Raw genomic sequence first — 27,700 nt, forward strand, 5'->3', positions numbered from 1 at the left:
TGCACATTATCACATTGAATCTTCTTATGATCATCTCACTCCAGCCCCATATATTTCACTCACTACACATCTAAAACTGAACTCATGATAGCAATCATGGCTACCCTTCACCAAGTACTTACTATGTACCTAGCACTGACAGCTTTGATGTTCCCTTTACCAGGGAATAGCACTCCCATCCAGCCGTTGTCCAAGCCAGAAACTGGGAGTCAACCTTGACTGCTCCCTCTTCCTCAACTCCCACATGCCTGTCAATCCCAAGTCCTGCCAATTCTGCCTCCCAAATCTCTAGACTCTCCAATTCTGCTGCCACTACTCTGGTCCAAGCCACTGTCCCCTACCACCTGGACTATTATAAAAGCCTCCACCCTACTTTTCTTCCTTCCAGGACTATTTCTCTATATCCACTCTCCACAGCCAGAATGATCATTCTGAAACACAAACTTCATCATGAGTTTTCTGTTTAAGTCTTTAGAGGTCCCCACTATCTTTAGGATGAAGTTTAAAATTCGCATCATAGCTTCAAAGCTTTTTATTATCTAGCCTACCTCTCCATCCTTCCTCTCCTCACAGCCTCACACTCTCCTCCCCAGCTGGACTGAACTAATTTCAGTTCCCCAAAGGCCTGAGCTCACTCTCTAACCTCCAGGTCATTGCACATGCTGTTCCCTCTGCCCAGAACACTGCATCCTTTCATTTGCTGCCTGGCTAACTCCAACTCATTCCCTGTGTGTTGGCCAGGTTAAGTTCTCCTGCCATCTGCATGCCTCTATAACCCATGGATCTTAGTTCTGCCACACCATGTTGTAATTACTTGTCTGCCTTCCATGCTCAACTATACATCAGAGACAATGTCTACTTTGCCCACCTTTGTATCCCTAGGGCTGGCACATGATGGAAGTTAATAAATATTTGGTGACTAAATGAATTATCCCTATTTCACAGACTAGCAACCTGAGGCAAGAGAAGGTAAGTGATTCTCTCACCCAGGGATTGGAACCCAGATCAACCTGAATCCATGGTCTGTCTGCTCAGTGCTCTATAGAACTCAGCCACACACTAGCCTAGTGTAGCCAGTAGCCCAGAAGAGAGAATGTAGGGGGCGTCCACAAGGAAGGGAAATTCACCAAACAAAGTGATGCTTTTATTAGGGTTAAATTCAGGGTTGTTTGCTGTCAGGAAGCCTGGGTTTAAGCCTCCTCTAACTAACTATGTGTTTCTCTGGGTCTCAGTTTCCCGATCTGTGAATCAGGAAGCTGGCGCAGATGATATCCAAGGAGGAATGTCTCAGGACCCCCTGGCCTGTCTCACTGGCTGTAGATGAACTCCTCAAACCACACTCTTTCATTTCTCCTGGATCCCCATCTTCCAGAATACATCACCAACCATCCATCTCCCATACCTTGACCCATACCAGCCCTTCTCCTAGCCAAAAGGGATTGAAATCAGAGTGTTTTCAACCCCCAAGCCCAACCCAGCCCCCAAACCCACAGAGCCAGGAGATACTCTCAGTCCTCATCTCTCCTCTCAGGTTTTATTGACTGATGGAAACTACATCTTTGTCAGCCGCCAGCTCCATGGGGACAGTGCTGGGGACAGGGAACCTGAGATGATGCCAGATTTCAGCCCGAGAGCAGAGTTCTGGAAGGTGACCCAAGAAGGAGAAGAAAGGAATATGTGAAAAGGAATTGTAGGAGAGGAGGAGGAGGAGAAGTTCCTCCTGTCTCCTATAACTCCCAAAGTTCAGAAACATCCCAGGCCGGAGCCCCTGATGCTTCTGGACTGTTGCCCAAGAACATGGAATCAGCCCATGATCTCCAAATACAGCCCAGCTCTTGCTGGTTGCCAGGCTCTTATCTCAGCCAGTCCAGACTCCAGCCCAACCCAGGAAGGACGCAAACCAGAGGAGAAGAGAGGAGCAGGAGGAGTTAGAGGTGGCCCCTCTGATTAGGGCAGATGTAAATGCTGCAGCAAACTGGTCAGAGGCTTTGCATAATGACACGGCAGCAGCTGCTATTGCTAGAGTTTGCTGGGGGCCCAGCAGAGGACAGGGTTGCGGGGTCCATTTCCAGCAGCCAGGGAAGGGGATGGTAGAATTTGTGCTATCTGAGTGTGTGTTGGGAGAGGCAGCCTGACCCCTCAGGCAAGGCCTGGGGATGGCAGGTCGCTGCAGAGGCCACAGCCCATGAAGCCTGTGTTTGCATTCCAAGCTTCAGAATCTGGGAATTGTTGGGCCAGATGGAGATGAGGACCTCGCGTAGAGGCCAGATCAGAGGTGAGGGTTCTCTTCTCTGAACCTCCAAAGCTCCATATCCCAGCCAGAGGGAGGAGGAAATCTCAACTCTCCTTCTTAGGCTAGAGCTCAGATGTCGGATCAAAGCTTTGCCTTCATCTGAGAGCCCAAGGGGAGGAGCATGCAGGAGTCCAGCTGGGAGAGTGGGGCCAGTCCCAGTGTGCTGGGGCAAGGAGGCCAGGGGCCTGTGGAAGCCCAGTGCTTCAGCTCCCACCAGGAAAAATGTCTGGGGTGGGAGGAAGTTTCCCATTTCCTGGCTACTTCCCCACTATGTGGACCATTTCATGAAACTCCATTGCATAGTTCTCAGTGGGGGGGCAGAAGGGGTGCCCAAGCCTGCCCCTCTCTGCCTCCCAAAAATATGGCTTTGGAAAGGAGTTCCCAAAAATGAAGAGGACCCTCTGAATCAGCAGGCCTACCCCTCACAGGGATGAGATCTTGACAGTCTCGGGGAAGAGGCAAGGGGTACCCAGGCTGGAGTTCCTGAGGGTGCTGCCGGCCCTGCCACCGCCGCCAGGGGAGGAAGGTTGGCTCTCATCTGGGGTGTTGGCAGGAGGGGTAGGGATACTGATAATGGCAGCCACGAAGTCCTGGCTGTCGCAGTTCAGGTCAAGGCTGTCATGGGGCTTGGCATTGAGGCTGGAGCGGCTGTGGACAAGGGTGGAGAAGATGGAAGGCTCTTAAAAAGTTATCTTAGGCCGGGTGCGGTGGCTCATGCCTGTAATCCCAGCACTTTGGGAGGCTGAGGTGAGTGGATCATCTGAGGTCAGGAGTTCAAGACCAGCCTGACCAACATGATGAAACCCCGTCTCTACTAAATACAAAAAATTAGCTGGGCATGGTGGCGCATGCCTGTAATCCAAGCTACTCGGGAGGTTGAGGCGGGAGAATTGCTTGAACCCAGGAGGCAGAGGTTGCAGTGAGCTGAGATTGCACCACTGCACTCCAGCCTGGGTGACGGAATGAGACTCTGTCTCAACAAAAAAAAAAAAGAAAAAAAGTTATCAGCCGGGTGCCGTGGCTCATGCCTGTAATCCCAGCACTTTGGGAGGCCGAGGCGGGGGGATCACGAGATCAGAAGATTGAGACCATCCTGGCTAACGCGGTAAAACCCCATCTCTACTAAAAATACAAAAAATTACCCAGGCGTGGTGGCAGGCACCTGTAGTCCCAGCTACTCGGGAAGCTGAGGCAGGAGAATGGCGTGAACCCAGGAGGCGGAGCTTGCAGTGAGCTGAGATTGCACCACTGCACTCCAGCCTGGGTGACAGAGTGAGACTCTGTCTCAAAAAAAAAAAAATTAATACTTGCCACAGCAATCATGGCATTTATTGAGCACCTACTGGGTCCCTGGCACTGTGCTAAGTACTTAAGTACTTCTGCATCCCCAATTATGGTGGTAAAGAGTGAGGACTCTGGAGTCAGATAGTCCTGGGTTCAAATCCTGGTCCCACTTTAACCACTCCAAACCTCTCTCTTCTCTCATCTGTAGCATGGGACGAACACTATCTCCCACCTCATAGGGTTGCTGTGGAGATTAAATGAGATTAAAAATGATACGAAGTGCTCAGACCAGTGTCTGGAACACAATGAGCATACATATGAAAATGTTATCTCTCATGGTTACTCCTAACAGTGTCCAAGTCCTTACAAACTGTCCATAGTAGGATCTAAGGTGGGACCCTCGCTCCTTTCTGAGTTTGCCTCTTACCAGTCTCCCCCAGCTCACTCTCCTCCACCCATGATAGCTTCCTTGCTATGTCTCTAATGTGGACCCACATCTGCCTCAAGGCCTTTGCACAGGCTGTTCACTCTGCTTAGAAAGCTCTTCCTGTAGTTATCTGCATGGCCCACTCCTTTGCCTCCTTCAGGTCTTGGCTCAGTTGTCACCTCAGTAAAGCCTTCTCTGACCACACTATTAAAACTGCATCACCAGCCAAGAGTGGTGGCTCACACCTGCAATCCCAGCACTCTGGGAGGCCGAGGCAGGTGGACCACCTGAAGGTCAGGAGTTTGAGGCCAGCCTGGCCAACATGGTAAAACCCCATCTCTACTAAAAATATAAAAAATTGACCGGGTGCGGTGGCTCATGCCTGTAATCCCAGCACTTTGGGAGGTCAAAGTGGGCAGATCACAAGGTCAAGAGATTGAGACCAGCCTGGCCAACATGGCAAAACCCTGTCTCTACTAAAAATACAAAAATTAGCTGGGCATGGTGGCACGCACCTGTAGTCTCAGCTACTTGGGAGGCTAAGGCAGAGAATTGCTTGAACCCGGGAGGCGGAGGTTCCAGTGAGCCAAGATCGCGCCACCGCACTCCAGTCTGGGCGACAGAGCAGGACTCTGTCTCAAAAATAAATAAATAAATAAATAAAAAAACATAAAAAAATAAAAATATAAAAAACTAGCTGGGTATGGCGGCGGGCACCTGTAATCCCAGCCACTTAGGAGGCTGAGGCAGGAGAATCGTCTGAACCCGGGAGGCAGAGGTTGCAGCAGTGAGCCGAGATCGCGCCACTGCACTCTAGCCTGGGCAACAAGAGCAAAACTTCTTCTCAAAAAAAAAAAAAAAAAAAAAATGCAGCCGGGTGCGGTGGCTCACGCCTGTAATCCCAGCACTTTGGGAGGCCGAGGCAGGTGGATCATGAGGTCAGGAGATCGATACCATCCTGGCCAACATGGTGAAACCCCGTCTCTACTAAAAATACAAAAATTAGCCGGGTATGGTGGCACGTGCCTGTAGTCCCAGCTACTTGGGAGGCCGAGGCAGGAGAATCGCTTGAACCCGGGAGGCGGAGGTTGCAGTGGGCTGAGATCGTGCCACTGCACTGCAGCCTAGCAACAAGACTCCGTCTAAAAAAAAAAAAAAAAACTGCATCACCACCCTGCTGTATGCTTTTTTTTTTTTTTTTTTTTTTTAGACAGCGTTTCGCTCTTGTTGCCCAAGCTGGAGTGCAATGATGTGATCTCAGTTCACTGGAACCTCCACCTCCCGGGTTCAGGCGATTCTCCTGCCTCAGTCTCCCAAGTAGCTGGGATTACAGGTGCGCGCCACCACACCCAGCTAGTTTTTTGTATTTTTAATAGAAACAGGGTTTCACCATGTTAGTCAGGCTGGTCTCGAACTCCTGACCTGTTATCCGCTCGCCTTGGCCTCCCAAAGTGGTGGGATAATAGGCATGAGCCACTGCGCCCGGCCTGCTCTATGCTTTCTAGCCCCCATCCCTGACTGACTTTTCTCCTTGGTGTTTACAGCTGTTGATATGCTATATAATCTGTGTATTTGTTTATTAACTGTCTTATCCCACTAGAATAGAAGTTCCAGAGGACTGGGATACAGGGGCTTCTGTCTGTTCATTCACTGCCACATCCAAGTTGCCTACAACTGTGCCTGCCACACAGTAGGTGCTCAATAAATATTTGGTGAAAGAATGGATGAAGAGGCCAGGCGAGGTGGCTCATGTCTGTAATCCCAGCACTCTGGGAGGCTGAGGCAGGTGGATCACTTGAGGTCAGGAGTTCGAGACTAGCCTGGGTAACATGGCAAAACCTCATCTCTACTAAAAATACAACAATTAGCTGGGCGTGGTGGCGTGTGCCTGTAATACCAGCTACTTGTGAGGCTGAGGCAGGAGAATCGCTTGAACCCAGGAGGTGGAGGCTGCAGCGAGCTGAGATCCCGCCATTGCACTCCAGCCTGGGTGACAGTGAGACTCCGTCTCAAAAAAAAAAAAAAAGAATGGATGAAGAATGAGTTCCAGACAAGATAAGCCCAAGCTTCCAGCATGGAGGGGTTTGGGTTCGAGCTTGACTTGCTAGGCCTGGAGTTATGAAATCTCAGAGCTGCTGGTCTAAGCTCTGAGCTTCCCCAGGTGTGGCTAGCAGGTAGGAGGGCTGCTTACCTCTGAGGGGCATGGCTCCTGCGCAGCCCTGCCAGCATGTCCAGCTCCTGCATGCTGCCATGGCTGACTGAGGCAGTGGAGTTGGCAAGGCGGATGGCGCGGCGCTTGGCCCTGCGAGGGCAGCAAGAAGACAGCAAGCTTCCGGGTCCCACTGGTTGGGAAGACACAGAGGTGCTACGGCTGGTGCGGCCACCCGGCGAGACGGCTCCCAGGGCTTCACTGAAGGTGAGCTCGTCTGTGAACTCATGGCACTATGGGCAGAAGGGAGGCAGGGTCACGGGGCATCCCATGGGAGCTGATCCCACCCTCAAGCCTTTGCTCAGGCTGTTTTCTCCTTTCTGGAAATTGTTCCCTCTTCCCTTCCCTTGCCCATTCTTCAAGGCTTGGCTCTCCTGTAGCCTCTTCCAGGAAGCTCTGTGTGATTTCCACAATTTGTAGTGAGTCTCCCATCCAAGGGAGAGAGCTGGCATGGCCGCAGAGGGACCCCCTCTATTCTGCTATATCACCTCACATTAGGCCTTACCGTTGTCTTCTCTAGACAGTGCAGCAAGTGGTGATGTTGCTGTTCAAAGGCAGAACGGTTCCTGACACAAAGAGCCTGTTCCTCCCCACTGCCGCTGTCCTGGAGTAGATGGAGCAGAGCGATAAGGGCAGCACCTTCCTCCCCCTGTTATGGCTCACCCCAACCCTATCCAGGCCCCGACCCACCTCAAGGCCCCCATTCTGCTTGTACTGCAGGAAGGCATTGGTGGTACCACTCTTTGCCAATCGGATCCTTGCCAAGCGCACCTTCTGCAGAGAGAGGAGATAAAAGGTCAGGTGGGTAAGCCCCAAAGTAGACTGGCTTGGGGTGTGGGGAGTAGGAGGTGCTCGGATGGAAAGTGCGGTTACCTGCTGTGCTCGGCGCTTGTCAGCCCGCTGGTTCTGGTGGTAGATGCGGCTAAAGTTGGACACAATGACTGGCACAGGCAGGGCAATGACCAAGACGCCACTGAGTGAGCAGATGGACCCGAAAATCTTGCCAGCAATGGTGCTGGGCACCATGTCTCCGTAGCTGGAGCGAGGGGAGGTAGGCCAAGGTCAGGAAAAGTGCCCACCTACCTTTCAGTCCCCCACTCCATCCCATCTAATCCGGACTAGCTCTGTGACCCTGGCCAGGCACTCAAACCTTCTGAGTCCCTCAGTTTCTTGCTCTGTAAAATGTTGGGTGGTCAAGTGAGAAATGGGCCTGGCCCTCAACCCCTACCATCTGCTGCCCCTGTCCAAGCTACATACCAAGCACCTGAGTCAGCTAGAAATCTATGAAAACCAAGCAGAGGGGAGCATGAGGAAGTCACAGGCAGTGAACACAGCCTCCTGGGGAGAGAGTCCCAGCACCACAGGCCAGCCGAAGGGCTTCAAGTCCCGGGAGGAGTGTTTTGTTGGTTTTGGCTGCCTCTGTCTTACCTGCTCTAGGTAGGACCCCTTTTCATTCCCCTATAGGGGAATCCTTGAAAACTGTCCACATATGACAAAACAGGGAGGAGCCTTGAAACCCTCCTGCCTTTCTCCATGCCACCCACCTCCCACAGAGACAGAGCAGAGCCAACCTTACTAACTTGTTCACAGAGAGCTCCCCTGAAGATCAGGGAGATTCTGTAACTGACTCGCCCAAGATCACACTGCATACTTTTGTTCTGACCGCAGAACCAATCAGAACTCCTCCAGAGAAACACAGCCTCTGCAGTCTTCAGCCTCTAAGCCTTTTCTCAGGCTGTGCCCTAGGATGGCTGTTCCTTATTTCTGTATTTTCACTCATTTTAAGCATTCAGGACTCTGCTCAAAAGTCTTTCCAACTTGGCCATTGCTGGCTCTGTGATGTGTCATCTCAGACCATGTCCTCAACTGTGAGACATGGGCAGCCATCCACCATCACAGAGTTGTTGTGAGGACTTGAATAGAGTAAAAGCCATCAAAATACTCAGTTCCAGCCCACTGTCAGCGCTCAGTATTTGTTTGTCAGTCTGATCCTGGACCTCCAACCAGAATTGGGGTTTCTATGCTTTAGAAACCCCAAATCAACTTTTTTTTGTACCTCTATGAAGAAACTGAGAAAACCCAATTCATTCAGTCATTCCTTCAACAGATACTGAGCACCAACTGTATACCCAATCCCAGTGATGGAAACTTAGAGAAGGATCACAGCATCTGCCCTAGACAGTATCTTTGGAAAGCTCATGAGTTCGATGATTCCGTTTGATACTTTTATCCCAACTCTGTTTCTTCTGCAGGGATCGACAAAAAAAAAAAAAAAAAAAAAATGCTGAAAACATCTTGTTCTGGGAAACATCAAGGAATCACAAAGGCTCAGAAGTAGTGCCCCACATAGTAGACAATTCTAGAAGGTTGGGAGACATGGGTCCCCAAAACAGAAAAAGGTGCTAGAAAGCCAACACCTATGTATCCTGCACCAGAAACATTCAGAGAACTTTCACAACTATGATGTCATTGAATCCTCTCTAGATGATGAAGGGATCAGCATTTCCCATTTTACAGAGGGGAAAACTGAGGCCATGAGAAAACGACATCAACAGAAAGAGAGCAGCTAAGACAATCCTTGAACCCAAGTCTCCTGACCTAGAAAATCAAGGCATAGTCAGAGCTGGGAGGGATCTGAAGAATTAAGTCCAGCTCCCTCAGTTTGTACAGATGAGCAAACTGAAGCTCAAAAAGAGAAAGAGGCCAGGCGCGGTGGCTCACACCTATAATCCCAGCACTTTGGGAGGCCAAGGCGGGCGGATCACCTGAGGTCAGGAGTTTGAGACCAGCCTGGCCAACACGGTGAAACCCCGTCTCTACTAAAAATACAAAAATTAGCTGGGCATGGTGGCATGTACCTGTAATCCCAGCTACTTGGGAGTCTGAGGCGGGAGAATCACTTGAACCCAGGAAGCAGAGGTTGCAGTGAGCTGAGATCTTGCCACTGTACTCCAGCCTGGGCGACAGAGTAAGACTCCATTTAAAAAGAAAGAAAGAAAGGAAGAAAGAAAGAGATCATTCCTTTAAACTTCCTAATTTTACAGAAAGGGTGAGTGTAATCGGGCAGCCCCCAACGCAGAGTCCACACTCACCCAAGCGTGGTCATGGTGACAATGGTATACCAGAAGGCCGCAGGGATGCTTGTAAAGTTGGTCTTGTTTGTGCCCTTCTCAGCATAAAACATGACAGTGGCAAAGATGATGATGGCCATGGTTAGGGAAAAGAGGAGAAAGCCCAGCTCAGAGGCACAGCTCTTGAGTGTGTAGCCCAGAATCCTCAAGCCCTGTGAGTGCCTGGAGAACTTGAAGATGCGAAACACCCGGAACACACGCAGGGTGACAAAGGCGCCAGAGACATCGTCGTTCTTGGGCACCAAAAGCCCAATGTAGTAGGGCAGGATGGCCACCACGTCGATGAGGCTCATGACACTCCGCAGGAAGCGGCAACGGCTGGGGGCGGCAAACAGCCGCAGGAGGTATTCACCTGTGAATATGAGTACACAGGCTGTGTCCATGCAGAAAAAGGCCTGTGGGAAGCGTTCGCCACAGGGCTGCTCCCTTGAGGACCTGCGTGCAGAGCCGCGGCATGGGATGGTCTCCACCACATTGGCGATGACCGACACGGCGATGAAGAAGCCGGTCACATAGTAGAAAACGAGGGCTGCGGTGCTCGTGTGTGGATTCTCGAAGGCCCGCCAGAGCCGCTGCCGCAGGGAGCTGCCTGCTGGCAGGGCTGGGCCGTCCCCGGCCTGCTCTGCCTCCTCGTCCTCTGCCAGGCGCTCGGCATTCTCCTTCTTTCGGTCCCGATACTCTTCAAGGCAGCAGTCACCGACTAGCTCGGGAACCAGGCCGTAGAAAGCCAGCTCTTCGTCGAAGGCCTGGATGCACTCCTGCCGTGGGCAGTGCAGCCGCCCCGTTCGGTAGAAGTTCAGCACATGGCGGAACATGTCAGGGTCGCGATCGAAGAAGTACTCGCCTGAGTCAGCATCGTAGAAGAATTCCTTCTCCGAGCTGCCCAGCAAGGTATCTGGGTAGCGGTCCAGCGTATTCTTCCAAGTCTCAAAGCGCCGTCCGCTCACGTTCACCACCAGAACCTCATCTCCTCGAGATGCCTTCACCCCCGGTGCCGGGGGCAGGGGTTGCTGGGCCAGGGGCAGCCAGCCCACTGCTGCTGCCCGGGCAAAAGGCAGCCACGTGGCCAGGCCTGCCGCCATCGTGCCACTCCCCAAGCCCAGGGAGACTTAGTGAGGGTGGCGTTTAGGAGAATGTGGCTGTCTCCAGGATGGTGGGGGCTTGGAGACACCTTGAGCCACCCGAACAAGGAAACTGGGGGTGTCTAGAGAGGCCAAGAGGAACCAGGAGGAAGAACTAAAGAGATGGGAAGGAGTCTGGGGGACATTTACAGAACCTAGGAGGGGCCTGGGCAATGTTCTGAGGGACTGAGAAGGGCCTTGGGGACATGGAGAAGAGCAGAAAAGGGGTGTGGGGATGGGGCCAAGAAGGAGCTGAGGGAGGGTTTAGAGAGACTGAGGTGATTCTAAAGGAGTCAGCCTGTGCCTGAGAGGTGTCTGGGGGCGTCTAGAGGGGCCAAGAAACACGTGGGGAATTCTCTACACTCTCGAGTCTCAGGGAAGGCAGAAGAGCCTGGAATTCCTTTGCAGTGGTGGAGAGGAGACTGGGGCATCCAGAGGGGTAGAAATGGGACCAGAGGTGCTTGAAAGAGACTGAGAGTGCCTGGAAGTGGGGGTTCTAGAGGGGCTGAGACAGGTGAGGAGGGTTGTCCACACCCTCAAGACTTCTAGGGGAAGCATAAGAGGGTTAGACCCCCCTCATGGATCTGGAAAGGGAGCTGGTGCATCTTGAGGGGTGGCTGTGGATCCAGGAGGTTGTAAAGAGGCTGAAAGGTGTCTTGGGACTGCCTAGAGTTGCCAAGAATAGCCCGGGGGGGTGTCTATACTCTACAAGAGTTCTGGGGAAGAAAGGAGAGGCCAGAGCCTCCTAGTAGGGCTGGAGAGGGGAAGGGGTTATCTAAAGGGGTAGACAGGGGGCTGGGTTATTTTTTGAGAGGCTGAGAGTTATCTGGGGGAGGTGGGTATCTAGAGGGGCCAAGAAAGCCTGGTCGACACTCTCAGGAGTTCTACAGGGAGGAAAAAGGGGCCTGGGGAATTCCAAGGGGCCGGGACTCAAATGTTAGGAAGTTGGGCACAATCCCAGAGCACCCAGGGGATCTATGAAGACTAAATAAGAGGAAGGGGGTTAACCCCAAAATGGGATTAAGAGGGGGGTGGGGTGTTGAAAGGGAGTTGGGTGTGTCTCCAGGGAGGGGGGCTCCTGGGCTTTGCAGGAAGCTGGCAGGAGAGGCCGGGAGAAGGCTGGGTCCCACTGTTGGGGGCAGGTCTGGGGAAACCACACCCCGAGGGGCTGGCGGTGTGTGCTGGGCAGTGGCAGTAGCAGCAGCAGCAGCAGGAGGAAGAGAAGCAACCACAGCCAGGCGTAGGAGAGAAGGTGGCATAGACAGGGGGAGGGTGTGGGGTCCCTGGAAGGAGGCCTGGGAAGGGCAAGGTCCAGTGGGACCCCTGGGGACTATCCCAGGATGGGTTAGGGCGTGGGGGCTGGACCAGGGAAGGATGAGGACAGCGCTAGTGGTGGTCCCCCTCCCCCTCCCTCTCGGGGCGTCCTCACCTGTGTCCCCGCTGCAGGAGCAGCAACAGCGGTGGGGCTGGGGGTACCAAACACCCGAGCTCCTGGCCCCCTCTGCAGAGCTGCCTGAGTTCTCCTCCTCCTCTGGCTCTCTCTCCCCACCCCTCCGAGCTTGCCGGGAGATGGAGAGGCAGGGAGGGGCCTCGTGGCTCCCTGAGCCCCCTCCCCTAGGACAGCCAGAGAGGGACCCTGGAGAGACTCCGCCTCCTACAAAGCTGGTTGGGCCTCAGTCGCGTCATCTGGAAAATGGGGGTGGCAGGGAACTTCGCCAATTCTCTCCACCTCCTTCCTGGACTCCCCTCTCTTCCTGCCCAGCTCCTACCCGCTCTGCCCCCAGGGGCCCCCACCCCCACTCGCCTGAATCAGCAGCACTTAGCAGATCCGATCGATGGGAAGGCGTCTGTTAATGGCCCCAGAGCGGAGTGCCACAGGGAATGATGCAGCGCTGTCCCCTCCCTGCCCCCCAGACTGTGGAAAGGCAGGAGAGCCAGGAGTCGGGGGTAATTGCTGGGGAGTGTTTCTCTAGATGGCCAAGCTTCCGAAGCCGCCCCCTTGAGGGGCGCAGCATGGGTTACAGCCCCAGCTCTAAGACTTCGGCTGTGGGACTGGAGCACGGGACTTCCTGTTTTTAGATATGAAATAAGAGTAAAGGGAATGTAGAGGGGGACAATCCAGGTCCCACCCCCCTACCATCTCAGGCAGGCCCCACTCCGAGGGGGTAGTCTCTCTTATCTGTCCATATCCAGTGGCCTCAAATCACACCTCCTCCGCTAGAGGGCTCTGCTTCTGGATGACAGGAGCACTGATTATGGGATGCCTCTGGCTGGCTATGGGTGGGTTCAAACCCCAGCTTTGCCACTGACTTGCTGCATCCTTGAGCAAGTGACTTGCATTGTTTCCTCAGTTGTCAGATGGAGAGACTTATCCCAACTTGATAGCGTCATTTGGAGCATTACATGATGTGAAAGGTGATAGCACTGGACACAGCACACACCAGGGATGCTTAATCTTAATTAAAGGAGTGTGATGACAGGGGCACCGTAATGCAGGGCCAGGCCTAGCCTTTCACCCAAGATTTACCCACCCGTGTAATCTTCCAATTGTCCATTTGGCACACTCCTGATTTGTCCATTTCTACATCCATTCCTCCACCTACCCATCCACCCATTCTCCCACCCGCACAATCAATTCCTCTATCCATCCCTCCACCCACCCATCTGTCCACTTAGTCGTTAATCTACCCACCCACTCATTCATCCATTTGTAAGTTCACCCCATTTGGCTGTTTGCCAATCTATCTGTATGTATCCTCTGCCCATCTCTTCCCACCCGGAACACATGCAGGGTGACATCCTCTGCCCATCTCTGTCCATACATAGCTCCACTCGTCATTTCTTCTCCCACTCTTTACCCTTCCCATTCATTAGCTCATCTGCCCATCCATCCATTCCCCTAACCATTGGTCCATTTACTCCTAACCTGTCCATAAACCCATCCATCCACCTGTCTACCTAAATCATCCACCCATCCATTTGTCCATAGACCTATTATCCATCTGTCCATTTACATCTCTACTATCCATCCTCTATCCACCTACCAATCTATCTACCCATTTATTCATCCAACCACCTATCCATCCATCCATTTATTTCCCAATCTATCCATCATCAGTCCATGCAACCGTTCACTTATTCATCCATCGGTCCATCCAACCACTTATCCATCCTCCCGTCTGTCTACTCATCTATACCCACAATCCCATACATGTCTACCCATGTACATATCTGCAGGTATTTCAGCTCCACTCAGTTTGAGGGGCTGGTCAGCAGTAAATGGAGACAGGCTGGATGAGGGTGGGGAAAAGAGAGTAACGTTGCAGCCAGAGACCTCCCTCCCTATTCCAATGGTGTAAACCTCCCCGCCCCCAGCATATTCCTCCTGGTTGAAAAGAACGAGACGAGACAGTCAGTGGGTGGGCCCATCTGGCCAGATGGTATTTTGGCTGCACAGCCTTTACACACACACACACACACACGTGTTGCTAGAACGCTGAACATGGACCACACACCCACCCAGCATCCCCAATCCCAAATGCAGAGTAGCCAGGCTCCAGACATAAATTAAAAAATAAAATAAAATAAAATAAGAAAGAGTTGGTCTCTGGGAAGGAGAGCTCATGCAGAGATGAAGACAGAAGCCCTTGGGAGCCAGGACCAAGAAGAAGGAGAAATCCCTGCCCCTTCCCTCAGGATCCCCACTCCCTGGTGGCCTCTGCCCTAAGACAGGATCATTAACACTAACCATCAGGCCTCTAGCCCCTTTAATGTCCAGTCTCCCAAGCTATTTGATTTTGGCTCCAGCCCTCATTTTTCCACCATAGCCCAAGGGAATGGCATCCTAGGGGGTAGGAAGGGGAGGAGGTGGGTGCAGCCTGCAGGTCTTTAGCTGGTTTCTCCTGGCTCTAGGTCTGGGTCAGGAGGCCCCACGCACTCCTTGCTGAGCCGCACAATTTCCTGGGACAGAACTTCCATATCCTAAGAAACAAATGAACCATCAGGGGCCAGAGAAGGGGACAGGCTGCTCCCTTGCCAAACGTAGGGTATCATCTGTGATTTCCCTCACACCCTTTCATTAATCAATGCTCAGCTGTGTCTGGCCTGGGATGAGAAGGTACTTGGAGAAGCTCACAGCACCCCCAACAGTGGGCTGGGCTCAGAAAAGTCATGAGGATGGGTGGGGAGCTACAGATAATGGGAGTGGGATGCCTCCTGTGGCATGGTGCTGCTGCAGGATACACCACCACTCTGGCCACCTGCTCTTCTAAGTGTGAGCTTGCTTCTCAAAGGCAGGAGCTGGGTCTGACCCCTTTCTGACTCTCAGAGATGGGGAAAGTCTTTGGGTGGCAGGTTGGGCAGAAAGATGTGTGTGTGGACCCATGGGCATGGGGGATCTATGGTAGACAAATTGGTGGACGAATGAATTGTCCAGAGGACAGATGGAGATCAACAGGTGGGCAGGCAGGTAACTGGGTGGGTGAAAGGTAACACAAGGGGCAATTGATGAGTAGATAAGAGAATGATATGTCAAGAAATGGGTGGCAGGACACGGGGTAGACAATGAGATGAGTAAGTAGTAGATTGGGTAGATGGACAGATGGGCAAATGGTTGGGTGAATGTGTAAATAAATGGATGAGCGGGTACATGGAAGGAATGAATGGATAATAAGTTGATGAGAGGGTGGAAGATGAGAGCATGATGGAGTAGTTGATGAGTGGGTAGGAGGATAGCTGGGAGGACAGGCTGGGTGGGTGGGTGGGCAAGGGGACTGGCAGATGACCCAGGGGCTATGTGGCTGGGTAGGCAGGTGGCTGGGTGAACAGATGGGTAGGCTGGCAGGCCACACTCGCCTTGTGCAAGTGCATATTCTTGGTGAGCTGCTCCTCCAGCATGTTCTGCAGCTTCTTGTTCATCTCCCGAAGGTTCTCGTCACCTGGCTTCACTAGGTCTCTCAGGACGCTGCCCAGCCCGCTGCGGTCTGTGTGGCCTGCTGCCACAGACACATCTGCAAGGGCCCAGGCTGAAAACTACCCCCTCGGCAGAGCCAGAGGAGAGCCAGGCAGAGCCAGAGGAGAAAAGAGGGAGACGAATACCAGGGGAGAAGGGAGCAGGAAAAGCCATGTCATGTAGGACAGAGGCTTTGACATGCAAAACCTAGCTCTGTCACTCACTAGCTCTATGGCCCCGAGAAATGAGGATAACTAACTTGTGTAACTGGAAAGATGCACATGACTGTATGTGAAGCACAGAGCACACAGAAAGTCCTCAGCACACATTGGTCAGTATGATTCTGATTAATAAAGAAAAATCTGTGAAGGAGAAAGTTTGAAAGAAAGCAAAAGCAATGAAGATACAGAGAAGGAAAACAATATAGACAGCGAGACAAGATGAAGGAGTAGGGTGAAAAAGAGAAACGGAGAAGAGAGAAGGGAGAGAGAGAGGAGAGGAAGATGAGGCACAGGGAGAGGAAAGGAGAAAGTGGACAGAGAGACACAATGGAGAATGGAGAGTGGAGAGATGACAGAGAAAGAAGAGGGAGGAGGCGAGATCAAGAGACAGTGCTTTCCTGTTCTCCCCTCCACAGGCCATGGTCTTGTCAGTAGCTTCACTGAGTTCCGAGAGGAGAGGAGAGAAGCCGCAGCACAGAATGGAGAGGGAGGGCCAGGTGAAGGCTGGACCAGGGCTGAGGGCCGGGGAGGGGACACTGACCGATCCGGCTGTCCATGACGTAGGTCTCAATGATGGCGCTCTTCCGGCAGAGGTCCTCTGCCATGGAAGCACTGCTCACTTCCAGGTGCTTCACCTGCAAGATGGCCCAGCCCACCTGAGACCCCTCTACTGTACATGTTCACACATGAGGCGGGCCCGGGAAGACCCCACACCCACAAGGGCACTTCAAGTGGGGATGGGCAGGCAGGCAGGCAGGCAGCACCTTCTCCTCCAGCATCCATTTCTCCTGCTGTGTCTCTGCCAGCCGCTGAAAGAGCTCAGCCACTTCCTCATCTGACAGCTCTGCTGGCCGAGGGGGCTGGGCTTGAGGGCTGCTGGATAAGGACTGCAGGAAAGAGAAGGGGAGAGGCCAGCCCCGGGCTCAGCACCACCGACCCCAGACAGGTGTCAGGGACTGGGGAGGAGAACCAGGCCAGAGGTGGGTGAGAGAACATGGGCCCTGAAGCTGGGACTGTAGGCCCATCTTGGTACCCTCAGACTCTGTTTTCTCCTCTGCCTAAATGGGGGTAGAGAGTAACCACATCAGAGCCTTGTGGAGAGGATTAAAGGAAGATCCCAAAGCAAATGAGATCTAACTTTCAGCTGACAGGAAAACTGGAAGAGAGGGACATGTTAAATCATACCACCAGGAAGCCAGCAGAAAAACCCAAAAGGTAGCGTACTTCCTGTGGGGTGACTGGGCTGGCCTCTTCAACAAGTTGGTCTCAGGAAAAAAGGGACTGCACTAAAGAGATTTAAGGGCCATAAAACAACCAGATGTAACATGTGCTCTGAATCTGAATGCTAGTTTTCATAAAACCAGCAAGAAAGGACATTCTGGGGCCAACTAGAGAAATCTGGTTAAGGTCAAAGTATTAGACGACATGAATTTTTTTTTTTTTTTTTTTTTTTTGAGACAGAATTTCACTCTTGTTGCCCAGGCTGGAGTGCAATGGCAAGATCTTGGCTCACTGCAACCTCCAACTCCCGGGATCAAGCGATTCTCCTGCCTCAGCCTCCCGAGTAGATGGAATTACAGGCACGCGCCACTACGCCCAGCTAATTTTTCTATTTTTAGTAGAGATGGGGTTTCACCATGTTGGCCAGGCTGGTCTTGAACTCCTGACCTCAAGTGATCTGCCCGCCTCGGCCTCCCAAAGTACTGGGATTATAGGCAGGAGCCACCGCACCCAGCCAATGACATGAAAATTGATCAAATTGGGAAGGTAGAGACAACAGTTGAATAAAAACAGGTTAATCTCATCTAGGTTTTAAAAAGAGAGAGAATTCTGGAAGGGTATGAACTAAGAATTTATTTTATTTATTTATTTTTTGAGATGGAGTTTCACTGTTGCCCAGGCTGGAGTGCAGTGGTGTGATCTCGGCTCATTGCAACCTCCACCTCCCAGGTTCAAGCGATTCTCTTGCCTCAACCTTTCGAGTAGCTGGGACTACAGGCACGCACCACCACGCCCGGCTAATTTTTGTATTTTAGTAGAGATGAGGTTTTGCTATGTTGGCCAGGTCAGTTCTCAAACTCCTAACCTCAAGTGATCTGCCCGCCTCAGCCTCCCAAAGTGCTAGGGTTACAGGCATGAGCCACCGCGCCCAGCCCTGAACTAAGAATTTATAATGGTGACGTCTGGATGGTGAAAATATTATTTTTTTTTTTGACATTTAAGGTTTTTTTGTTTTTGTTTTTTTTTAAATAGAGTCGGAGTTTTACCACGTTTCCCAGGCTGGTCTTAAACTCCTGAGCTCAAGTGATCCGCCCACCTTGGCCTCCCAAAGTGCTAGGATTATAGGGATGAGCCACCACACCCGGCCAGACATTTAAGGTTTTAAAAAAATCTTTGCTCATTTGTGGTTTTTAAAAAATGTACTACAATGAGCACATACTATTTGTGGAACAATAAAAAAAGTTATTTCCAAAGGAAAGTGGCTGGTAAGGAGGCTAACATGACAGCCGGCAATAATAATTAGTGATCATTACAAGTTGGAAAAAGGGACCTTCTCCTTGGATGGTGCACCTACTATGAGCCACATAATTTATGGCACCAGAGAAGGGGGAATTAGCCCACACATGATGAAACAGAAAGTCAGAGAGAGAGAGAGAATGATTGGCCTGTCCTGCATGTAGCAATCTGAATCCAAGTTGGTGGGCTTGGGGAAAAGTTGACAAGAAAATATGTGTGCTGCGCCCAAAGTAGGAGATGGATTTAGCTGAGGAGAAAAGGGGAGGGGTTCTCAGATTTTTGGGTTGAGAGAAGCTGGAGCTGTAGGTTCTTCCTTTCCCCTTACCCTGGCTGGAACAGCCGAGCTCTCCTTTTCCCGCAAGATCTCCCGGTAGCTGAAGGAGGAGATGCTACTGCTGTCCCCTGTCTGGGTCCGGCTTGGTGAGTTCATCTCTGAGAGAACCAGCTCCTCAAGGCCTGGGTGGTGGAGGGAAGAGAAACTTGAGCCCCAATACCCCTGAGTCCCAGGGCAGCAACCAGCAGGAAGAGGCAGAAATAGATTTAACAGAGATGGAAAGAGAGACACCTGGGCATGGGGAAAGGCAGAAGCAGACAGGAGGACAGGGAGAGACAGAGACAGAAAAAAGAGCTGAGGCTGGGCGCACTGGCTTACACCTGTAATCCCAGCACTTTGGGAGGCTGAGGTGGGCTGATCACTTGATGTCAGGAGTTCGAGAACAGCCTGGCCAACATGAAGAAACCCTGTCTCTACTAAAAATACAAAAATTAGCCAGGTGTGGTTGTGTGTGCCTATAATTCCAGCGATTCAGGAGGCTGAGGCAGGAGAATCGCTTGAACCCAGGAGGCGGAGGTTACAGTGAGCCGAAATCGCACCATTGCACTCCAGCCTGGGTGACAGAGTGAGACTCTTGTCTCAAAAAAAAAAAAAAAAAAAAACAGAAAGAAAAGAAAAGAAAAGAAAAGAAAGAGCTGCCTTTCTGGAGAAACACATACAAAATGAGAGGGAGAAAATGGAAGAGGTTGGAGAAAGAGAACGACATGGTTACACATGGGTCTCAAGTGGCAGACACACTTGGACACAGGGTTCAGAGAAAGGAAGACAGCTAGAGAGGGCACAGGGCACATCCACTTGCAGAAAGAAAATGCCAGAGATGGAAAGCCAGAGCAGATGACAGAAACTGAGACCCTGGAGAAAGAAGTGAGCCAGAGCAGAGACAGAGACAGAGAGAAAAAAAGATGCCGCGTGCGGTGGCTCACGCCTGTAATCCCAGCACTTTGGGAGGCCAAGGCGGGCAGATCACGAGGTCAGGAGATCGAGACCATCCTGGCTAAAACGGTGAAACCCCGTCTCTACTAAAAATACAAAAAATTAGGTGGGCATGGTGGCGGGTGCCTGTAGTCCCAGCTACTTGGGAGGCTGAGGCAGGAGAATGGTGTGAACCCGGGAGGCGGAGGTTGCAGTGAGCCGAGATCACGCCACTGCACTCCAGCCTGGGCGACAGAGCGAGACTCCGTCTCAAAAAAAAAAAAAAAAAAAAGATGCAAGCAGGCTCTCATACCCACGCACCTAAATCTCAGTTTAATCTAATGGACAAGGTGAATGTATTGAATGTATGGTATACAATTGTAACTTTTCCCAAGATTATTATTATTTTTTTTTTTTAGACAGAGTTTCAGTCTTGTCGCCCAGGCTGGAGTACAATGGCGCAATCTCGGCTCACTGCAACCCCTGCCTCCTGGGTTCAGGCAATTCTCCTGACTCAGCCTCCCGAAGTAGCTGGGATTACAAGCGCCCGCCACCACACCCAGCTAATTTTTTTGTATTTTTAGTTGAGACGGGGTTTCACCGTGTTGGCCAGGCTGGTCTTGAACTCCTGACCTCAGGTGATCCACCCACCTTGGCCTCCCAAAGTGCTGGGATTACACCTTTCCCAAGATTCTTACATTCATCTGTGATAGAACAGAAACAAAACTCCTTTTTAAAGAAAGGTTACTTCAGGAGACCGAGTGCCTCAGAGAGAAATTGATTTGGTGAGAGATACACATCTGTTTTGCCACATCACTTAAAGCCCTCGAGGATCTCTGGCAAGGGTGGGGTGACTGAGTGGGGATCCGTAGGTATCCCGAGTGGGGGAACAAGGGACCAAGTTTTCTCTGAGTCTGTAATCTAAGAGATGCACCAGAGCCATCACTGCATTTTACTTACTTAAATGTATTTATAGGCCATCCCCGTCTTAAAAAAGGCTGAAGCAACTAAAGTTGTGTGTGTGTGTGTGTGTGTGTGTGTGTGTGTGTCTTCTGCTTGAAGTGGCAGAAATAACAGATTGGATTAGCTGTATAATGAAAACACCACAGCGTTGCTGACTATGTATAAGTCTGTCTCTGTAGCTCAACTGGGGGCTTCTGGAGGGCAGAGACTCAGGGAGTTTTATATCAGGGACCCTGTACTTGAGCAGGGAGATTTATAGAATGAGAGATTGTATACAATAGATTTAGAAATGCCAAGTGAGGTGTGGGAGTGTGTAATGTAGTACATACAGTGAGGAGACAGACAGAGATATAAACAGAAGAGAGACGAAGAGGAGACAGAGTGGCGGGAAGAGATAAAGGGACAGAGAAAAGAAAGGGCGGGGGCCGGGCCCAGTGGCTCATGCCTATAATCCCAACACTTTGGGAGGCTGAGGCGGGCGGATCACCTGAGGTCGGGAGTTCGGGACCAGCCTGACCAACATGGAGAAACCCCGTCTCTACTAAAAATACAAAATTAGCTGGGCGTGGTGGTGCATGCCTGTAATCCCAGCTACTCAGGAGGCTGAGGCAGGAGAATTGCTTGAACCCAGGAGGCAGAGGTTGCAGTGAGCCGAGATCACACCATTGCACTCCAGCCTGGGCAACAAGAGCGAAACTCTGTCTCAAAAAAAAAAAGAGAGAGAAAAGGAGAAAACTAGAGAAAGAAAGCAAGGAGATAAAGGCAAATATAGAGGAAAGAGAGAGAACAAACTGAGACAGAGGCAGAGACAGAAACAGAGAAGAGACAGGGCAAGAACGAGACAGAAAGATAGAAATAAAGAGAGAATGCAGAGAAAGAATCAGAGGAGAGACAGAGAAAAGGTAAAAGATGGAGTTCCAGAGCGACAGAAGCAGGAAAGCACAGCTGAGGAAGATGCAGGACTAACCTGCAGCCTGCAGGCCCAGGCCCTGCCTCCCGCATGCCTCAGCCTCCTCTCCCTGTCCTAGTCCCTCACCTGAGCGGCTCTTGCTGTTAGTGAGGATGTCCTGCAGTCGCTCCTGCAGCTTATCTGCCCGTTTCCGCTCCAAATGCAGCTGCCGCTTGAGGTCCTTGAGCTGTGGGGGACAGGGGTAACATGAGGACTGAGGCCCAGTGGGCCCATAGGAGGGAGGCTACAGGTAGGAGGGAGCCGTGCTTGGGCACCGCTCTGTCTTACCGCAGCACTGCCCTTCTTCTCCAGGATCCTCTGCCCATCCACTGTGTCCTTCACCTCCTGTGGGAGAAAGCAGGCATGGCTGGTAGATGCCGGAAGGGCTGCCTGAAGCATGCTCCCTCCCTGCCCCTCCTGCACGCTGAGGATCAGGGGTGTGTCTGGGGCTGTGCAGTGACCACTGACCTGCTTCAGGCTGCTAATGGTCTTCAGGTGGCAGTCCCGCTCCTCCTGGGCCTGCTCGAGCTGATCCCGTACATCCTGTAGCTCCTCCTCCTTGCCCTGCAAAGCAGAAAGCAGCTTAGGCATTGGCTTGGGAAGCCTCTGTCCTCCCAGGAGGGCCCGTCACTGTCTGGAGAGAGGAACACCATCATGCGAGAGGCACCTTCAGCTCGGCAGCGTGCTGCTCCCGACACTGCTTGAGGGCTTCCTCTTGTTCCTGCTGCTGCTGCTGCAGGGATTCCTACAAGACAAGTCCCAGGTCTGGCCACAGCCCCCCAGAAGGTATCATGCCCAGTTAGGGGTATGAGGGACTGCAATGGGGGCCCAGAGGTATGCAGAAATGACCCTCCTGCAGGGAACCCCACACGCCCTTAGGCAATATGCAGAAGTGTCACATCTAAAGTTGCACCATTTGCATGGTTGACTTAGATTTGCATTTACATTTTATTTTATTTAACAAAACATAACATAGTGCTTACTACATGCCAAGAATGTTCTAAGGGTTTTACATATATTAACTCATTTTCTATAATCCTCCCGTAATACCTAGATGGTAGATATTATTGTTATCCCCTTTCTACCATTGATGAAAACAGGCCACAGAGAGGTCAGATAACTTGCCCAAGGTCACACAGCTAGGAAATGGCCCAGCCAGGATTCAAACCTAGACAAACAACTGGCTCCAGCCTGTGCTCTTCACTGCTACATGACAATGCCTTTCAGTGTATTATGAGATTTCCAGAAAATGGCAACAAAGGTTCTTTTTCCGAGACAGAGTCTCACTCCATCACCCAGGCTGGAGTACAGTACACGATATCAGCTCACTGCGACCTCTGCCTCCTGGGTTCAAGTGATTCTTCTGCCTCAGCCTCCTGAGTAGCTGGAATTAGAGGCGCCAGCCACCATGCCCGGCTAATTTTTGTATTTTTAGTAGAGACAGGGTTTCACCATGTTGGCCAGGCTGGTCTCGAACTCCTGACCTCAAGTGATCCGCCCACCTCGGCCTCCCAAAGTGCTGAGATTACAGGCGTGAGCCACCGCACCCAGCAGGTTCTTGTTCAAATAACATCAGTGTATTGCATTAATTTCCTGACAGAAGTACAGTTTCAGGAGAAAGAGGTGCCTTTCCAAATTTGCACAAAGGCAGGGCAGCCTTAACACGTGACAGTCTGTCCTATCTGATGGCCATCCCCTGATCCACTCCAGAGGGCTGCTATTGAGCCAGAGGACTGTGGGGATATCCCTAAGTCCAGAAAATCTCGGGAAGTTCCAGGGCCTGACCACTCCTGCTTCTGTGGTTTGACATGAGGGCCCCAATCAGCCTCTGTTCCTCACCAGGCATCACCAACTCACCTCGGCTTCCTTCAAGCGCCGTTCAAACCAGCCCTTGGCTCCATCCATGGAATGTACCTGAGCTTGAAGTTCTTCCACTGTCTGCTGGAGAGTCTCCAGCTCCCGTGTCCGGGCCTGGGATGGGGCAGACTGTCATGGGCCAGGCAGGCAGAGGAGCGGGCACCTGATGCATGCCACCCACTGGCCTATCAGCAACGCTGTGGTTCCCAGGTTTTAGAGGAAGAAGGGCATCGTCATCTACCCACCCACCTTCTCCTCCCGGATCTGCCCACGGAGCTCCTCCTCCTGACGCTTCTTGTCTTCATGCAGCTCTCGGAGCTCACGCTCATAGCGGGCACGCACCCCCAGCACCTCCTTCTCATGCCGTAGACGAACTGCTCCCAGCTCTTCCTTGTGCTGGGACTTCTCTTGCAGCGTTTCCATTGCTAGCTCATCCAGCATGGCCTTCCGCTTCTCCGCACTCTGGGGGCCAGGACAATGGCAGTCAACTTCCTTCCACAACATCGAAAAAAGGCCTCCAACCCTCTTCCCATGCCCAAGGAACTAGCCAAACTCCACTCCCTTCCATCCCCACTGAACTGGCTAAGGCACTCACCCATCCTTATAGAACTGGTCACTTTCTTTCTTTCCCCCCCCACTCTCATGGATTTGGCCAAGAAACTGGTCAACCACAAACCAGTCAATTTTCCTTTCCCTCCTATCCCCACATATTTGGTTATATCACCTCCTCCCATCCCCATGGACTGAGCCAATTCCTACCCCCCATCCTCTCCCTTCAACCCTCATGTTCCCCTACCTTCCGAGCCTCCTGTAATTCCTGGGTCAACTGCTCCTTCTCCTGCCCTATTTCTTGAAGTTGTTCCAGCAGTCGACTATTGGCCCGTAATGACTCCTAATGCAGACACCAAAGGGAAAGAGTTTGATAAAGAGCATCCAGTAGGTGCTAGTCACCCAGGACCATCTGGTAGACCATCTCCCTTCTCCCTGGTAAAGTTGGTATTGTGATCTCAATTTCTGGATAGGAAATATAGCAGAGACTGCTAGTTGCTCCCCGGTATTCATTCTCCCTTACTTCCCTAGCAATAAAATTTATCATCGGGCATACAGCTGTCTAGCAGATGTTTCCCCTCCTCCCTTATGGTTAGGTGTGGCCATGTGATTTATTTCTGTATGCGGAAGTGGTGAGTGTAATTTAGGTTATGCTCTTAAAGGAAAGGGGCACACTCTTCCCTGCCCCTTTCCTCCTTCCTTCCAGATAGAATACAAACATGATGGTTGGGGAGTTTCAGCAACCGTCTTGGATGCCAAGATAAAAGTCTTGTGTTGAAGGTGGAGGAACAGCAATGGAGAAAGAACCTGGGTCACAGATGACTGGAAAGCCATCATTCCATCCCTGAATAACCTACCTGGACTTTTAATGAGAGGGAACTAAATTTGTATCTTATTTAATCTACTATTATTCTGGTTTCTATTATGGAATCAGAATGGATATTGCTTGGGAGGCTGAGCCGGGTGGATCTCCTGAGGTCAGGAGTTTGAGAAGCCTGACCAACATGGTGAAACCCCGTCTCTACTAAAAATACAAAATTAGCTGGGCGTGGTGCCAGGCGCCTGTAATCCCAGCTACTCCGGAGGCTGAGGCAGGAGAATCGCTTGAACCCAGGAGGTGGAGGTTGCAGTGAGTTGAGATCGTGCTACTGCACTCCAGCCTGGGCAACAGAGTGAGACTCCATCTCAAAAAAAAAAAAAAAAAAAAAGGAGGCCGGGCGTGGTGGCTCACGCCTGTAATACCAGCACTTCGGGAGGCTGAGGCGGGCAGATCACGAGGTCAGGAGATCGAAACCATCCTGGTTAACACGGTGAAACCCCGTCTCTACTAAAAATACAAAAAATTAGCCGGGCATGGTGGCAGGCGCCTATAGTCCCAGCTACTCGGGAGGCTGAGGCAGGAGAATGGCGAGAACACGGGAGGCGGAGCTTGCAGTGAGCCGAGATCACGCCACTGCACTCCAGACTAGGTGACAGAGCAAGACTCCATCTCAAAAAAAATTAAATTAAATTAAAATTTAAAAAATGAAAAAGAATTGATATCCTAACTAACTGAAGAGGCTCAGTTTCAGAGAAGTGAAATGACTTGTCCCAGAACACACAGGTGCTAATAAGTTAGGGAGCCAGACTGGAACCTAGGTCCTCCTGACTCCAGTCTTCCCACTCCACCTTACTGGGGACTTCACTGGGCCATTACTAGGGAACTAGGAAGAGACAGGCCAGAGCCAAAGGTGTTACCTGGAGCTGGGAGTTGAGGTCATCTTTCTGTCCCATAAGGTCCTCGTACTCAGCCTGCCGCTGCTGCAACTCAGCTGCCAGCCCAGTGGTCTGTTCCCGGAGCACATTCAGTTCTTGGGTCTTTGCTGTTTGGATCTGGAGAAAGTAGTGGTGATGAGAAGTAGAGTGAAAGGGACCCCAGGGGCCAGGGACAGGGTATGAGCCTCCTAGTTCCAGGGAAACAGGGAGGGAGGTGGGAAGAGAACCAGGAAGAGAGAGGAAATTTCAAACAGAAAAACAATGAAGAGAATGGGTAAATGTGGTATGTTCATACAATGGAATACCACACAACAGTAAGAGAACAGACCTGTGCCGCACGTGGATAAACTTACATAGTGCTGCCAGAAAGAAGTCAGAGACAAAGAGCAGCTGATTCCATTTATATGAAGTTAAAGAACAAGCGAAATGAATCTTATGTTGCTAGAGATCAGAATAATGGTTACTTCTGGGGGACTACTGACTTTGAAGGGGTAAAGGGGACCTTCTGGGGTACTAAAAGTGCTTTATACTTTGATCTGGGTGGTGGCTATGGTGGCGGGGAGAGAGAGAGAGAAAAGAGAGAGACAGAGAGAGAGAGGAAGAGAGGATTCACTGAGTGTACACTTAAGATTAGTACATTTCATGCACTTTACTAGAGAGAAACTAGAAAGAAAGAAAAGCAGAAGCTGGGCGCGGTGGCTCATGCCTGTAATCCCAGCACTCTGGGAGGCCGAGGCGGGTGGATCATGAGGTCAGGAGTTCTAGACCAGCCTGGCCAAAATGGTGAAACCCCGTCTCTACTAAAAATACAAAAATTAGCTGGGCATGGTGGCACACAGCTGTAGTCCCAGCTATTTGGGAGGGCTGAGGCAGGAGAATCGCTTGAACCTGGGAGGTGGAGGTTGCAGTGAGCCGAGATCGTGCCATAGCACTCCAGCCTGGACAACAAGACCGAAACTCCGTCTACAAAAAAAAAAAAAAAAAAGCAGAGATAGGCCAAGCACAGTGGCTCACACCTATAATCCCAGCACTTTGGAAGGCCGAGGTGGGAAGATAGCTTGAGGCCAGAAGTTTAAGCCAGTCTGGGTAACATAGTGAGACCCTGTCTCTACAAAATAATTTTGTTTTCTCTTTTTTGAGATGGAGTCTCGCTCTGTCACCCAGGCTGGGGTGCAGTGGCACAATCTCAGCTCACTATAACCTCCACCTCCCAGGTTCAAGCAATTCTCCTGCCTCAGCCTCCCGAGTAGCTGGGATTACAGGCATGCGCCACCATGCCCAGCTAATTTTTTTTGTATTTTTAGTAGAGACGGGGTTTCACCATCTTGGCCAGGCTGGTCTCGAACTCCGAACCCCAGGTGATCCGCCCGTCTCAGCCTTCCAAAGTGCTGGGATTATAGGTGTGAGCCACTGCGCCCGGCCTAATTTTTGTATTTTTAGTAGAGACAAGGTTTTGCCATGTTGGCTAGGCTGGTCTTGAACTCCTGACGTCAGGTGATCCGCCCACCTCTGCCTCCCAAAGTGCTGGGATTACAGGTGTGAGCCATCATGCCCGGCCAATAAGTTTTTTTGTTTTGTTTTTTGTTTTTTTGAGACAGAGTTTCACTCTTGTTGCCCAGGCTTGAGTGCAATGGCACGATCTTGGCTCACCGCACCCTCCACCTCCTGGGCTCAAGCGATTCTCCCACCTCAGCCTCCCGAATAGCTTGGATTACAGGTGCCCACCACCACACCCAGCTAATTTTGTATTTTTAGTAGAGACGGGGTTTCTCTATGTTGGTCAGGCTGGTCTCGAACTCCTGACCTCAGGTGATCCGCCCTCCTCGGCCTCCCAAAGTGCTAGGATTACAGAATTGAGCCACCATGCCCGGCTTTTTTTTTTTTTTTTAGATGGAGTCTCGCTCTGTTGCCCAGGCTGGAGTGCAATGGCACGATCTCAGCTTACTGCAACCTCTGCCTCCTGGGTTCAAGAGATTCTCCTGTCTCAGCCTCCCGAGTAGCTGGGATTACAGGCACACACCGCCACGCCCAGCTAATTTTTTGTATTTTAGTAGAGATGGGGTTTCACCGTGTTGCCCAGGCTGGTCTTGAACTCCTGAGCTCAGGCCATCCACACATCTTGGCCTCCCAAAGTGCTAGGATTACAGGCATGAGCCACCACGCCCTTTTTTTTTTTTTTTTTTTTTTTTTTTGAGACAGAGTATTGCTCTGTCGCCCAGGCTGGAGT

General features: G+C 51.4%; 2 protein-coding genes across 5 annotated transcripts in view; both read right to left on the minus strand.

The window, feature by feature from the left end:
• Nucleotides 1–1,512: 1,512 nt before the first annotated feature.
• KCND1 (potassium voltage-gated channel subfamily D member 1) lies at nt 1,513–13,756 on the minus strand. Its single transcript, XM_031005825.3, has 7 exons — nt 11,895–13,756; nt 9,306–10,548; nt 7,087–7,249; nt 6,904–6,987; nt 6,719–6,817; nt 6,196–6,446; nt 1,513–2,941 (listed from the first exon to the last, which is right to left on the minus strand). Exons 2-7 carry the CDS (start codon nt 10,424–10,426, stop codon nt 2,716–2,718), a joined length of 1,944 nt encoding a protein of 647 aa, XP_030861685.1. The 5' UTR covers nt 10,427–10,548; nt 11,895–13,756; the 3' UTR covers nt 1,513–2,715.
• Nucleotides 13,757–13,880: 124 nt separating this feature from the next.
• GRIPAP1 (GRIP1 associated protein 1) overlaps nt 13,881–27,700 on the minus strand; it is a 28,518-nt gene continuing 14,698 nt past the window's right edge. For 3 of the 4 annotated variants that reach the window (XM_055375733.1, XM_063702987.1, XM_055375734.2), the window contains 14 exons: nt 26,362–26,436; nt 25,456–25,590; nt 23,966–24,061; nt 23,419–23,631; nt 23,170–23,283; nt 21,980–22,057; nt 21,781–21,876; nt 21,601–21,657; nt 21,400–21,499; nt 18,480–18,610; nt 16,402–16,524; nt 16,179–16,272; nt 15,320–15,474; nt 13,881–14,446 (listed from right to left, as the gene is read on the minus strand). In XM_055375733.1, coding sequence (XP_055231708.1) covers nt 14,354–14,446; nt 15,320–15,474; nt 16,179–16,272; nt 16,402–16,524; nt 18,480–18,610; nt 21,400–21,499; nt 21,601–21,657; nt 21,781–21,876; nt 21,980–22,057; nt 23,170–23,283; nt 23,419–23,631; nt 23,966–24,061; nt 25,456–25,590; nt 26,362–26,436 — 1,560 coding nt within the window. In that variant the 3' untranslated portion in view covers nt 13,881–14,353. The remainder of the gene's footprint in view (nt 14,447–15,319; nt 15,475–16,178; nt 16,273–16,401; nt 16,525–18,479; nt 18,611–21,399; nt 21,500–21,600; nt 21,658–21,780; nt 21,877–21,979; nt 22,058–23,169; nt 23,284–23,418; nt 23,632–23,965; nt 24,062–25,455; nt 25,591–26,361; nt 26,437–27,700) is intronic. The other variant, XM_031005822.3, reaches the window with a different exon arrangement.

Source organism: Gorilla gorilla, chromosome X, assembly GCF_029281585.2.
Source record: "Gorilla gorilla gorilla isolate KB3781 chromosome X, NHGRI_mGorGor1-v2.1_pri, whole genome shotgun sequence".
Classification (NCBI taxonomy): domain Eukaryota; kingdom Metazoa; phylum Chordata; class Mammalia; order Primates; family Hominidae; genus Gorilla; species Gorilla gorilla.